This window comes from Embiotoca jacksoni, unplaced genomic scaffold (genome assembly GCF_022577435.1).
Source record: "Embiotoca jacksoni isolate LCO1_2020_lvr unplaced genomic scaffold, fEmbJac1.0.p SCAF_6, whole genome shotgun sequence".
Classification (NCBI taxonomy): domain Eukaryota; kingdom Metazoa; phylum Chordata; class Actinopteri; family Embiotocidae; genus Embiotoca; species Embiotoca jacksoni.
In genome coordinates this window covers 15,901,311-15,915,828 of record NW_027185414.1, presented here as the reverse complement: position 1 = coordinate 15,915,828, position 14,518 = coordinate 15,901,311, and the positions used below count along the sequence as shown (strand labels likewise).

General features: G+C 39.9%; 1 protein-coding gene across 1 annotated transcript; it reads left to right on the top strand.

Annotated features, from left to right (window-relative positions):
• Nucleotides 1-991: 991 nt before the first annotated feature.
• swap70a (switching B cell complex subunit SWAP70a) lies at nucleotides 992-14,275 on the top strand. The gene is made up of 12 exons (XM_069174363.1): nucleotides 992-1,112; nucleotides 2,179-2,319; nucleotides 5,540-5,713; nucleotides 5,819-6,043; nucleotides 6,911-7,057; nucleotides 7,207-7,315; nucleotides 7,483-7,664; nucleotides 8,997-9,104; nucleotides 9,605-9,771; nucleotides 10,187-10,385; nucleotides 10,864-10,960; nucleotides 12,771-14,275. Exons 1-12 carry the CDS (start codon nucleotides 1,017-1,019, stop codon nucleotides 12,887-12,889), a joined length of 1,764 nt encoding a protein of 587 aa, XP_069030464.1. The 5' UTR covers nucleotides 992-1,016; the 3' UTR covers nucleotides 12,890-14,275.
• Nucleotides 14,276-14,518: the final 243 nt, after the last annotated feature.

Sequence of the window (14,518 nt, the reverse complement as noted above, 5' to 3'; positions counted from 1 at the left end):
TTCTTCCATCCTTCCCTTTAACAGGGTCAGTCCAGTGAGCTGTCCAGCAAACTTAATATAACATGAATAAGGCCAAAATCAAAGATTACAAACTGGATTGTACTAGTTTCACTGAAATTGTGTGGGAACAACTCACTACATTACTACAGCTCGGCATCGACTGACAATGATCGGGGTCTTTGCAGGAATGTTCTGCTAACACTGGTTAACAAATGTTCCGTTTAAAAAAAAACTGGTATGTAGTTTTACTCACTGAATCCAAATATATATTAAAAACTTGGAAAATATATTTGGATTTACATATGTGTATATTCTAAGTGTAACAACGGCCTTAATTATGAACAGGTAATGTTCACTCTAATTAAAAATACACTCCTAAAAGAAAACTAAACCGATTTAAATTCAGTGTGAAAAGCATTTATTTGAGTTTTTAGGACAAACAAGTTAGATTGTGTTGTGTTACCTATGAGGTCACATCTTTAAAGAGTCCAAAAGTAGTTTTAAGAGCTTCATGCACGTGTTTTTGAATCTTTCTAAATATATGTGTTCTATACAAGCAGCAACCGTATTTGTATAAAGTCTATGGTTCATCTTCAGTTTAATGACAACAAAGTAATGAGTGGTTCAGGTAGGTTTGTAGCTTAGAAATATTGCACACATTAGACAGTAAGCAGAGCTCAGCAGCTCGTTTTTATCAGTTGATGGTCTCATTCAGTTTTCACTCCACAAAGTTACTTGTTCATCCATATTTAGACACTGATAACAATTTAAGTAAAGAGATAGGGAGCTTTTAAATCGTCTGTATAGTTGTTGTTGTTTTTTTTTTTTTTTTTTTTTTTTTCCCCTTTTACATTTGAAGCCCACAACAAGCAGAAGTAAAATAACCGTCAGGTGGCGCTCCCCCCAGCCCCGCCCCCCCTCCACCCCCACCCCAGCCCATGTCAGAGGTGGATAGTTTTAAACCACAGACGCGCTGACAGACACGCAGAGCTGCTGTGCTGCTGCTGAGGGACAATATGTGGCTTCGAGAGGAGATTTTGAAGGCCATATGGCACGCATTCACGGCCCTGGACGTGGACCATCGGGGAAAAGTTTCCAAATCCCAGTTAAAGGTGCGTTTCACTTCTGTTTTTTTCTTAAAGTTTAGACGCCCTGAAGAACACACACTCACTGTACTTAACACTGCGTTAGTTGGTGTAAACGACAGTTACATCAACCAACAGAAGTACACACACTTGTTATTACCCAAACATAAAAAAAATACAGGGTAATGAAATATCATGCAGCCTATGTTACAGCAGCGAAGTTATATAAAGTACCGCTAGTTTAGCGTCACTTTCATTACAATACTGTTTAAACATGAATCTCGCTAATGACCCAGAACTATAAGTTCTGTTCTTTAAAAAAAAAAAAAAACGGAAGTAATTTTTCTGCTGATACTTTTACTTTTGTCAAATTTGATTGAAGGACTTTTGCTTGTAAAGAAGTTGCACTGGTGATTTTACATACAGTATGAAATAGGTTTAGAACATTAAAATGTACTATGGTAGTAAGAATATTTTTGCACCACTTATTAACTCATATTGCTGCTTATCCAAAGGTTTATGTTTTATTGAGGTCTGTTGTTGTCGGAGGGAGAAAGTGGTTCCCGGCTGTTTGCAGAGAGAGAGGTGGTGTTTCTGTATGTCTGGTGGCCTGCTGGTTCTGATGTGTGTGTGTGCCCAGCCTGACAAAGACGCAGTCTGACTTTAAGGCTCCTGCAGGGTTGGTCATCTCTCAACACTGCAGAGGGGCCAGGAAAACTGTAACAGTCCCTATATATCACGGTGACATCACTGTTCGCCTGTCAGAGGCTTAATTGGAGGTTTATTTGAACCTGTAAGCTTCAATGCTGTACAATTTAATGGAAACACTTTTAGTCCATGCATTATTCCGGCTGAACTTGGTTGAACCTTTAGTGTAAGGGGTGAATGTTCACTTTGAAGAATGAAAGTAATGCTTGGCCAGTAATGCTTGGCAGCAAAACCTGGAAACTGAGACTGAATTTGAGCTTCACCCTTATCGCACACTCATGCATGTCATTTAACAGGAACTTAATGATAATGTGTCTTCAGTGAATGTAGGTACCTTCACTCATGTTTGATGGTGATATCTATTTCACTGATTGTGTTTGTGTAGGTGCTGTCTCACAACCTGTGCACAGTGATGAAGATCCCTATTGACCCCGTGACCCTGGAGGAGCATTTCAAAGACGATGATAAAGGGCCTCTGTCCAACCAGGGCTACATGCCTTACCTCAAACGGTTCATTCTGGACAAGGTGGGAACAAATGTATCAAAAGTAAAAGCACTCAATACAAAAATGGCCCAGTTTAGTGTTATATTTATCATATATAAATTACTGGAATATTACTTAATTGAAATATACATGTGAGCAACATTTAATGTTGTCATGGTGTAGCTAATTGAAACACAATACTGTTTGTTTGTTTGTTTGTTTGTTTAGATCCCTATGAGCCTTTGCATCACAGCAGCTATTGTTTTTGGGGTCCTCACAATTTACATAGTGACAATATGAAGATACACTTTCATTCAACTCATCAGAATACACAAACACAACACGTCGTTGTACAAACCCAAGGGAAATAGTAAACAAGTAACACATTTTAAAATGGCACAGACACACAGACAATATTCACACCTGCATCTGTAACAGTCAATGAGATGATTATCATCACTGGTGAAGCGTCCAATCTGTAAAGTGGTGTGAAAAAGTGACTGCTCCCTTCCTGATTTCTTATTTTTTTGCATGACTGTCACTTAAATGTTTCAGATCATCAAACAAATTTAAATATTAGTCAAAGATAACACAAGTAAACACAAAATGCAGTTTTTTAATGAAGGTTTTTATTATTAAGGGAGAAAAAAAAAAATCCAAACCCACATGGCCCTGTGTGAAAAAGTGTTTGCCCCCTAAACCTAATAACTGGTTGGGCCACCCTTAGCAGCAACAACTGCAATCAAGCGTTTGCGATAACTTGCAATGAGTCTTTTACAGCTGTGGAGGAATTTTGGCCCACTCATCTTTGCAGAGTTGTTGTAATTCAGCCACATTGGAGGGTTTTCCAGCACCAACCTCCTTTTTAAGGTCATGCCACAGCATCTCAATAGGATTCAGGTCAGGACTTTGACTAGGCCACTCCAAAGTCTTCATTTTGTTTTTCTTCAGCCATTCAGAGGTGGACTTGCTGGTGTGTTTTGGATCATTGTCCTGCTGCAGAACCCAAGTTTTTCTTCAGCTTGAGGTCACAAACAGATGGCCGGACATTCTCCTTCAGGATTTTTTGGTAGACAATAGAATTCATGGTTCCATTTATCACAGCAAGTCTTCCAGGTCCTGAAGCAGCAAAACAGCCCCAGACCATCACACTACCACCACCATATTTTACTGTTGGTATGATGTTCTTTTTCTAAAATGTGGTGTTACTTTTATGCCAGATGTAATGGGACACACACCTTCCAAAAAGTTAAACTTTTGTCTCGTCAGTCCACAGAGTATTTTCCCAAAAGTCTTGGGGATCATCAAGATGTTTTCTGGCAAAAATGAGACGAGCCTTAATGTTCTTTTTGCTCAGCGGTGGTTTTGGTCTTGGAACTCTGCCATGCGGGCCATTTTTGCCCAGTCTCTTTCTTATGGTGGAGTCATGAACACTGACCTTAACTGAGGCAAGTGAGGCCTGCAGTTCTTTGGATGTTGTTGTGGGGTCTTTTGTGAGCTCTCGGATGAGTCGTCGCTGCGCTCTTGGGGTAATTTTGGTTGGCCGGCCACCCCTGGGAAGGTTCACCACTGTTCCATGTTTTCTCCATTTGTGGATAATGGCTCTCACTGTGGTTCGCTGGAGTCCCAAAGCTTTAGAAATGGCTTTATGACCTTTTCCAGACTGATAGAGCTCAATTACTTTCTTTCTCATTTGTTCCTGAATTTCTTTGGATGTCGGCATGATGTCTATTTTTTGAGGATCTTTTGGTCTACTTCACTTTGTCAGGCAGATCCTATTTAAGTGATTTCTTGATTGAGAACAGGTGTGGCAGTAATCAGGCCTGGGTGTGGCTAGAGAAATTGAACTCAGGTGTGATAAACCACAGTTAAGTTATGTTTTAACAGGAGGGGGCAAACACTTTTTCACACAGGGCCATGTGGGTTTGGATTTTTTTTTCTCCCTTAATAATAAAAACCTTCATTTAAAAACTGCATTTTGTGTTATCTTTGACTAATATTTCAATTTGTTTGATGATCTGAAACATTTAAGTGTGACAGACATGCAAAAAAATTGGAAATCAGGAAGGGGGCAAACACTTTTTCACACCACTGTATATTAATGCATAAAAAGCAACTGATCATATGTTTTTGGTATTAAATATTGATCTGAAAAGAAGTATAAAGTTACATTAAATGGAAATACTCAAGTGAAGTACAAATACCTCTAAATTAATGTACAGTACTTGAGTAAACTTACTTCGTTTCCACCACTGGTTTCTTTTCAGATAAAGTTTTGACACAATAGACAATATAACAAGCTTATAAATACAACCCATTGTTAAAGATGAAAGATTCCACCTGTGGTTTCCAACCTGTTTGTCCTCTGACGTCTTACAACTGTATAAACAGCAGTGAGTAGTCGGGGTCATACTTCAGATATCTGAGTTGTCAACACCTCAATCAAATAATGATTTTCCCCTCTAAACTTCTCATAGTTTTATTTCAATATTTGTTCAAATGATCCAATTTCTTATTAAAAATCAGAGATAGATGGTGCTGCGACTCTTTGCAGTCAGTCACCAAAAAGTGCCAGGTCGTATTTATACTGAATTTCTCACTTTGCCAGCAACGCTTCTCAAAACCTTTTTGTAAAGCTTAAAAAGTAATCAGTTACACACACAACCTAAAAATAAAAAACTCACGAACAAACATTTCTTCAGTGTTCAGGACTTCCTCGCTGTCATTAGGATGACTAATGACCTGTTTAGAATGAATGTCTGCTATCACTTTTCTTTTGTGATCAGTGTAATAATGTGTGTTTTGTCTACTATTGTTACTGATATTTGTCGATAAAATTGGCTGCATCCTTGTACACTCTTTACCAAAGTGTCTTTGTGTTTCTTGGCCCTGCAGCGCAGCAGGCACAGTGTAACAGTGTAACAGTGTAACACAGTGTAACACAGTGTAACAGTGTAACACACAGCGAACACGTCTGCTGAAGTTTTATAAAACAAACTCTCATGTCAGTCAGTGAGCTGCTTGAGTTTCACTCTTTACACTTGGTAGCTGTTTTCTCGCCTTTCTCTCGTGGGATCTGACTTGAATAAAAATGAGGCATTTAATTGCATCACGTTTGTACCTCGCATTCTGCAGACTTAAGGTTTTGAAAGGAGACAAACACCAGTCTCCTGCTTAGCGTTTGTAAACACGGCGCTCACTGGTGCTGGCAGGCTTCACTCTGACTCTGACTGAAGGTTTTTTGTTTTTGTTTTGTTCACAGGTACAGGAGGATTTTGACGTACGGGAGATCGACAGGATGTGCTGGACACTGTGTTACAAGAAAAATATATTCACCAAACACCTACTCATCTCAGATAACCATGCTTTCAAAGTCTGGTGCATTTTCAACTTTCTGTCAGAGGAAAAATACCCACTAGTCATTCTCACTGAAGAGGTGAGGAAGATCTCTGCAGCCGCTTTCTCTCTGGCAGACTAAATCATCTGGAAAACGTGTAACCGTCCTCTCTATCACGACTTTTATGTATGTTCATGTCATTAGATCGAGTACTTCCTGCGAAAGCTGACAGAGGCCATGGCGAGTAGATGGAGCGAGGAGAAGTTTGCAGGTTACAAGCTGCAGCTCAACACAAAGAACTTCCTGACTGTGTGGGAGCTGATTGAGCTCGTGGGGATGAGTTACTTCAGCAGGACCACGGACCGCCAGACCCTTTCCATGGGCATCAATGAGGTCTACATGGAGCTCATACTGGATGTGCTCAAGCAGGTCTGACAGAACAGTATGCGGATCTTGTTTGTTGATCTGTGGATTTCTCACATTTAATCCCCACATTTTTACAGTTTCAGTTTGATTCATCGGCATTATTCTCTCTGGACTGTTTACTCTCACTGTATCGCTGCTATTGAGAAAGAAAGCCCTGAACTGTAAGAAAATGGAGAATGCTTCATGTCTTAAACTGCACTCACAGCAAAATGCTTTACATGCCTGTAAATACAGTCAGAGGTGGATGATAACCAACTACATTCACTCAAGTACTCTACGTGATTTCCTTGTTATTCTACTTTTGGCTTCTACTATATTTTGGAGGCAGCTATTGTACTTTGTACTTCACTACATTTATTTATTTTACTAGTTATTTTGCAGATTCAGATTATTAATATGAAATAGAATTATGTTGTAGAATGTTGTATTATTATAGATTAAGCTACCCAGCAGTTTATCAAGTAATCAAAACAGGCTACAGCTGCAACATTAAAGTGATGTGCACATTAATGAATCCATAATTATAACCCAGTAATATGATATATATGATTTTAAAGTTGGCCACTCTCCATAATAAGTACATTTGAATTGTGATACTTTTGCATTTTGAATTTTCAAAGCAGGATTTTTGCTTGTAATCCTATTCGATACGTATTTATATTTAGTCAGGCCTGCCGAACTGTAACGCACATTATAACTCAGTATGTGTCATATCAGCAGTGTGTGATGTTGATATATCCCATGTGTTTTTGAAAATGAATCAATGATTGTCTCATTAAGTATTTCACTTGTCCTGTTTAATGAATGACACTGACTATGGCAGACTGATAACACAAGTGTCTTTGTTTACGTCCACGTTGTTTTTTGAAGGGATACATGATGAAAAAGGGCCACAAGAGGAAGAACTGGACGGAGCGCTGGTTTGTCCTCCGGCCCGCCTCGCTGTCGTACTACATCTGTGAGGATCTCGAGGAAATGAAGGGAGACATAATCCTGGACCAAAGCTGCTGTGTGGAGGTAAACTGTCCTACTGTGTGTAGTTTTACGTTACGCTGTGATATCTTCTTATATGACGTCATACTGTTTGACTTTTAAAAGTTGCTAAACTTGTATGGTTTTGTGCATTTATGTGACTAAGCGTGCCATGACATTTTTCTTTGCTGCAGAATCTGCTGGATAAAGATGGGAAGAAGTGCCTTTTTATTATCAAGTGCACTGATAAAAGCTTTGAAATCAGTGTGTCAGATAAAAAGAAGAAGCAGGAATGGATGCAAGGTACCGACTTCCTCATCATAAAGAGTCGCGTCATCACCATCTTTTATTTTTTTTATCGTTGTGTCTTGAACTTTTGAATACCAGTTTCTGACTCAGCAGCACAATTAAACCCAGATTATTGTGGAGGTAAATCAGTGAATGACTCCTCTCACTCTGTCTTGTGGCAGCCATTCAAACGTGCATCCAGCTGCTGAGGTTAGGGCAGTCGTCTCCTCACCATGAGGCTCGGCTGAGGCGCCGGGAGCTCCGGCAGAGGCAGCATGTAGAAGAAGAGGACCTGGCAGAGAGGATGAAGCAGCTCCAGGCGGTCAATGAGAGCAAACAGAGACAGCTGGAGGCCATGAGGATGGTTTGTACTTAACTCTACTAAAACTGACTGGTAGAGTCTGTTATTAAGTCACACTGCCTTCAGTGAACATTTTAGTCTCAGATATATTACATTAAACTTTGTTATTTCTGTTTTACCATCCATTCATCCTTCCATCCATCCATCCATCCATCCATTTTCTATGGTTTATCTGGAGTCAGGTCACATTAGCAAGTTAGCCAAAACATTGCTCTCCTCAGTAACATTTTTCAGCTCCTTCTGGGGATCCCGAGGCATTCCTAGGTCAGATTAGATATATAATCTCTTCAGCATATTGTCGACCCCAGGATCTCCTACCAGCTGGACATGGCCAGAAAACCTCCAATGGAAGGTGGCCAGGGGGCATCCTAATCAGATACCTGAACTTTTGACCCTCACAGAGCAATAGTGCTCCACTGGGGCCAATCAGTTGCAGGAATATCCAACCCACTTTCAATTATTTAAATGTTTTTAATTTTTTTGTGCATAACAATGCAATGGAAATCCAGGCCTCTCTGATGCAGCCTCTACGAACAACATAAACGTAACAAACATGTTCCTTATTGTGTTTTTGTTTTGTTTTTTTTACTAGATAGATTACTTGGAACAAGCTTGAAAACGAGGGGAATATTTGCTTTATTATAAATAAGAGATGCAAAAGCGGAGCTATAGTCGGTCAGCATGTGTAGTTTTGGAAACAGCCTCAATTTCATCCACAGTTTTACATTTTCTATTTCAGATGGTAGAATAATGTATTCAAATGTGTTTTTATAGATGATGATAGTCATGAAGTTTGGCAATCGGTCATGAAGTGGGACAGTTACCAGTAAGACAAGTCAGTTGCTCATTGTCTACTTCTGTCTACTTTCACATATTCTGTTTCAAAATAGCTCACAGCAGGAGACCACTTACACCGAAAGGAGAAATGAAACTAGCAATGCAAAGGACACCATGTGTTAGTCAGGGACACCTGCCAGCCAAATGAACTTCTTTTACTGCTGCAGCAGTTTATTGATAAGGTCTTACTTCTCTTTTTTACCCTGACAGATGTTTTTTTTAAAGCCAAAAGATAGTGTATGTCTTTAAGATCAGTTACTAATCATGTGAAAAGTCACTTTACACCCTGGTGTTACAAATTAAAATGTTTTATCACAGAGCTTTTAAGGAAAAAGCACAGGCTGAAATTACTCCCCTAAAGAACCCACAGATTCCTCCTCAACCAAACCTACGTTTCTTTACGTAGTCTGGTTTGTCTTCAGAGGATTTCCTCGCAGCATGAAGTGGGGGACAGTCAAGCAGACAAGTAACAGCTCTTTCCTCTTTTGTGCTTCACAGAAAATGGAAGAGGCGGCAGCTGAAGCAGCACTAGAGGAGCAAAGGAGGAAGAAGTCTCAGTTAGAACTGCAGGATCGCTACAGACTGGACCTGGAGAGAGAGAAAATGGTAACCACTGTGCCGGAGGCTGCCTCCCACAGCTCTGCTCCTTTGTCCAGATCATGTGGTGATACATGGGTTTCTCATAAGTACAGAAAGGAAAATAATGCGCCTTTAAAACCGCGACTCATTTTTTGTTTTAGATAACGTCACCATGACCTGTCTGTGTCGTCGTCCTTTCAGGAAACACAGGCTAAAAACAGTTAAAATGATACATCCCATGATGTTGAATCATCTTTGTTCTGAGTGTCAGATGAGCTGACGTGTATTAATCCTCCTTTTAGCTGAATGGCTGCACAGATAAATGCTTTCATACAATTAGAAAGATGTTATTGTTTGCTCCAGTGAGATTCCATCATTGCAGCAACACTTTAGCAGATGTAGGCAAGCTAAAATAAAGTCATAATAGACAATAAAATGTGGATTTACTGTTGATTTGTAGGTCAAATCTTGTGTGAAAGAGGCTATCGAGTGTGACACTGCAGATGTGTGTGTGTGGACTCGTTCAGGTGCGTCAGCAGATGGAGGAGCAGGTGGCTCAGAAGTCCAGTGAACTGGAGCAGTACCTGCAGCGTGTCCGAGAGCTGGAGGAAATGTACCACTGGCTGGAGGAGGCCTTAGATGACGAGAGGAAGGCCAAGCAGGATGAGGAGGCCATGCGGAAGCTGCAGGGCAGGTCTCTGAAACATTAGCCCCTGTTTGAGATAATGAACAACAGATTAACAGACCTGCAGTCTTTTCCAAGCGGGCACTTTGAGCTTGTTCAGACCTGTCATTAACATGTTTGTTAGCAGCAGGTGCGCACGCACCCAGGATCTGATCTGCTCAGACCAACATGAACTAAATATTAAATTAACAGCCACTTTGAGTGTTGTATCAGCAACACAAGGCCAGCTTGGTTAGCAGGAGAAAAACTAAATTAATAACACAGAGTCTCCAAACTACAACACTAAATTTGTCAGTTTTAAATGTGATTGTCTTTTCCTGTTTTGAACTGTCCACACATTTCTCCACACTTGTCCACATCCTGAGTGAGGAAAGAGAGCGACTGAGAGAAATGTTAAGTTTCCTTGCTGTGTGTTCACTGGCAGGCTGCTGGAGGAGGAGGCGACAAAGAGGGCAGAGCTGGAGCAAATCCACCTGGAGCAGCAGAGGGCGCTGTCCCAGACCGAGGAAGAGAAGCAGGAGCTGATGGCTGAGCAGCTGGTCAAGGAGAAAGAGCTGCAGGCAGCCACGCTGCAGCTGGAGAGACTGGAGAGGGAGCGGGAGGGAGCGCTGGAGCAGTATGAGGTCCGGGCACACATGTGGAGGCTTACAGTGGTTCACTGACCTAAAACACTGAGAGTAACTTTACTTTGGAATCTAACGTTTGAATCAGAAATGGTTTCATTCTACTCTTTCTTTTTGTTTGAAGGGAACGGTCATGTAGTTTTTAATACCTGGTATTTTTTCCTTTCCATTGAATCAAGTTTATTACAGTATTTGGCCTTCCACCATCCTGAACCAATCATATCAGCCAGCTCTGCCTGGCAAAGCTGTGCTAACTTTAGACTAAAGCCATACAATTTATCTCTTACATTGACAAACACTGTCGATCCATAAAGTCTTCCAAAAATATTGAGTCACCAGGATCTATAAAATCTGATCAGTTCATTGTAGTTAAAACATTTAAGAAAATCTTTAAAAATGTTTGAACAAGTCTTGCCCTCACATCTCCTCAAAGTTCTTATGATCCGACTCTGTCTCTGTCTTTCTTCCTCGGATATAGGAGGTGTCGAGGAAACTTGTGCGAGCATCTAACAAGACCAAGACTTGGAAAGACAAAGTGGCCAAACATGAGGGGCTGGTGCGACTCATCCAGCCAGGTAGGTGACGCCGATGGACGCTAATCAGGTTATTAGTTAACTTACAAATGTATGATCAAAAGGTTCCAGGATTGCTCCTGTTGCGTGTGAACAGTACGCAGCACAGATGTGTGCATGGAGCAGGAAGCTATAGCCTTTGTTATTAGATATAATGAAGCTTTGTCACTTGATCAACATCAGCACCCGAACTATACATGCTTTTGTGACCACTGGTACGTGCACATATGTAATCTCCAAGAGGGTGCATGGCAAAGTTTGTGTCAAACCTGTGAGGTGTTTTTGTTGCAAAGAAAGGTATGAGATTTTATGAGGAGGACAAAACATCACGCTGGAAGAAGGCAGCTGAAAAATTAGGTAGCCATTTATTTACAGAAATTACAGCCTCCAAAATCAAACAAAAGGGAAAAACTGGAGGTCAAACTTTCAAACCGTTACTCGCAACATGTCACATAGTTAAGTGCTTTGTTGTGCTTCCTACAGACCAGGCTCCTCCCCCTTCTTTCTTCCTATATAAATATATATATATATATATATATATATATATATATATATAAAGCACTGGGCCTGCCTCCCCATTTCAATCTGACCTATCAGATCAAAACACTTGATCAGAGTTGAGAAATTTAACAACAAAAACACATTATTTTATCAAAACACTTCCAACTATGCTTCAATCCATACAGTAGATCAACAGATGCTGAACATTTTAAATAACAAGTGATGGCTTTTTAGTACATAATGACTTTTAACATGTTTTTATTAAACCAATAAATTTAACTCTAAGGCCAAGTATAATTCTGCCGCTAGCAACTGATATTGAGATTGTAAAATAAAGAAGAAAACGGTGTGCGATTGTTGTCCAGCTTCCAACACTAAAGGGCTGAGCACATGGTCAGGGAGGAGCTTTTGCTTTGTTTTGAGTGACATTTGTGTTTAAGAGGGGCAGAACGTCAATGTTTAAGACTGAAAAAGGTGCAAAAGGTCAGGAGTGTAACCAGGTGGGATTTGTTTGGCATTCACTGAGTTGTGCTCCGTGAATTTGTCGACCAGGATCAGACTGTCAACACCGAGTCCTACTGAGACCGTGTCAGCTGCTAAAGGAAAACAACCTGAACTGTAGCGCGATGAAAACGTACAGGTTTCTCACCCACAGCAGCACAGACTGTCTTTCCCACCACCCATACTCCTGGATTTGGCTTCCTGCTGCTTCTTTGTGTTCCCCAAAATTTGTATTTGATGTGCACTCTTATTTCAAGTTTTAGCTGCTTGGAGAAATCACAGCTGGGCCAAGACCAGCGGCCACTGAAATGTGTGTAACTCAGGTGCTGATGAAACCTGGAATGCTTACTCTTGTTTGATTTTCCCTCATATAGTGAGATAGCTACTGGTATGTCTGGACAGGCTTTTAACCACAGGTGGTACATTTATGTTCATAACATCTGGGCTTCTTGGAGTGTTTATGAAGCTGGGGTGTTACACAATCTGAATAAAGGTCTTTTCACAAAATGATCTTTATATCCAAACCTGCAGCAACGCACGCACACTGACTAATTTAGCTCATTTAGAAGAATAGCTGCTGCTATGCAAAAGCTAATGGGGATCTAAATAAACAAAGAAATTTAGCCCAATCTCAGTCTCATGTCCTGCCTCAGATTAATGAACCATCTCAGTCAATCCTGAAACTGGATTAGGTCGGCGTACAAAGAGAGCCGTGTCCTTCTGCGTCAACAGTTTTGTGTCAGTGATTTGTTTGTGAATCCCTCTTGGTAAAAGTAATTCATCTCTTGTCTTTTGACCGTCTCTCTCTTAGGTCATAAAGGACCTCAGCATATGACTAACTGGGGTCCAGCGTCATTCACCGACACTGAGCTGGAGCTGAGGAAGCAGATATGGCAGGAGAGTAAGAACAAGGGAGCTCAGGCTCAGTGAACATAATGGATCAGGAAGACTCTGGCTGTGTCCCAAATCACAATTAACAGTTGGGACACATCCTGTTTGTCATCATTTTTGCTCCAACACTGTCAGTCATTAGTGAAATGTGGCGCATTGCATTGTGGCATTGTTAGCAGAAATGCTATGCATGCTAGTATTATCAGCAATATTTACTTAAAATATCAAAACTAAAAGTCATCTCTGCAGAAAATGTTACTGTCTTACAATTATATATGTTGTATTTGGATTAATATTCATATACTGTTGGGTAGCTTAATCTACAGTTTTGCATCATATCTATAAATTCATCATATGTTTGTCGTGTCACTGTCCTGTGAGAACCATGCATCTCTAAAAAGTATCGTTTTTTCAGCTTTGTGAAAAAAATGGTTTTCTCCTCTAATCCAAGAGGGTTTTTAAATTGTTTATTTAAATGAGGAAGTAGGAGATTTTTTTTTCTAATCATAAAAAAAAGCATTTGATTCTACATATTATCAGAAAAATTCAAAATCCTAATCACAAATTTTGGAGTTCTATGGTTTTCACTGCACAGGATTACTAACTGTAATCTGAAAAGTACCTAAAGCTGTCAGTATTTGCCTCTGAGATTTAGTGGAGTAGAAACACAAAGTAGTATCACATGGATATTTTCAGATGAAGTACCAATACTGGATTTGTTCTTAAGTACAGTACTTACATGCACTTAGTTACACTCTATATTCCTTGTGGATAAGCAACGATTTCGAACACCGACTGTAAAGAAATGTTCAAGGTCTGAAGAAGTTTAACAACATGAACTGAGCGACATGACGGCTGCACAAACTGCTGCACTGATTTTATTTGGATTACAGTTTGAATTGAATGCATTTTATCTGTTTCTTCTCTAACAAAAATGATCTCATTCAGGTGTTAGAAGTTTGTTCTCTAACAATCTAACAAATCAAGGTCCACTTATTTGCTTTTTCCTGGCGCTTTTCGTCTTATTCAACACATACAGAGTTTACTCAGTTGCCATGGAGATGGTGATTTTGAGCCGTGAACTATGTCAACTAAGCAAACTTCACCCACTAATGAATTTAATGTTAAGAAAAGGTGAAGTTGAAAGCCAAAGAAAAAAGGCTAGTAAGTGTCCATGAGTTAATATTCTCATTCACTTTTTATTTGATTTATTTGAATTTTTCCTTTTTCCCGTGTTTAATGTTACTACTTTGCAGTTTTTTCACGTTTTTGATTTTTGATATGAACTTACTGTAACTTAAATGAAGGAAAACGTTGATTTTTACTGATATTTAGCAGATTATGAGTGTTCTGTATTGCCTCAGTTTATTATCTCAAGATGATTGAATAACCAACATAATACAAAGTAAAAACCTTTTTCTGAAAGTGGATGGCTATTATCATTTCATAATTTGAGGAGAGTGTTTTTCTAAATACAGACATCTAACTGTGGCTGAAGAATCCATCAAGCTTCACCTTTCCTGTGTTATTGGTTTGTGTAGACTTTCCAGTCATCACGACGCATGTGAACACAGTGTCCACCAGGTGTCACCACAGGGACAGTTAGCAACAGGAGTCTCTGCTGCCGTTTTAGGCTCATGTGGCAGCTTCCAACAGCAAAATCCCAAA

What these genes read in the sequence shown, in the direction of transcription:
- swap70a (XM_069174363.1), top strand. Translation starts at nt 1,017, where the DNA reads ATGTGGCTTCGAGAGGAGATTTTGAAGGCCATATGGCACGCATTCACG. An exon ending in TTTCCAAATCCCAGTTAAAG is followed by an intron (nt 1,113 to 2,178) that starts GTGCGTTTCACT and finishes GTGTTTGTGTAG; the next exon opens with GTGCTGTCTCACAACCTGTG. An exon ending in AACGGTTCATTCTGGACAAG is followed by an intron (nt 2,320 to 5,539) that starts GTGGGAACAAAT and finishes TTTTGTTCACAG; the next exon opens with GTACAGGAGGATTTTGACGT.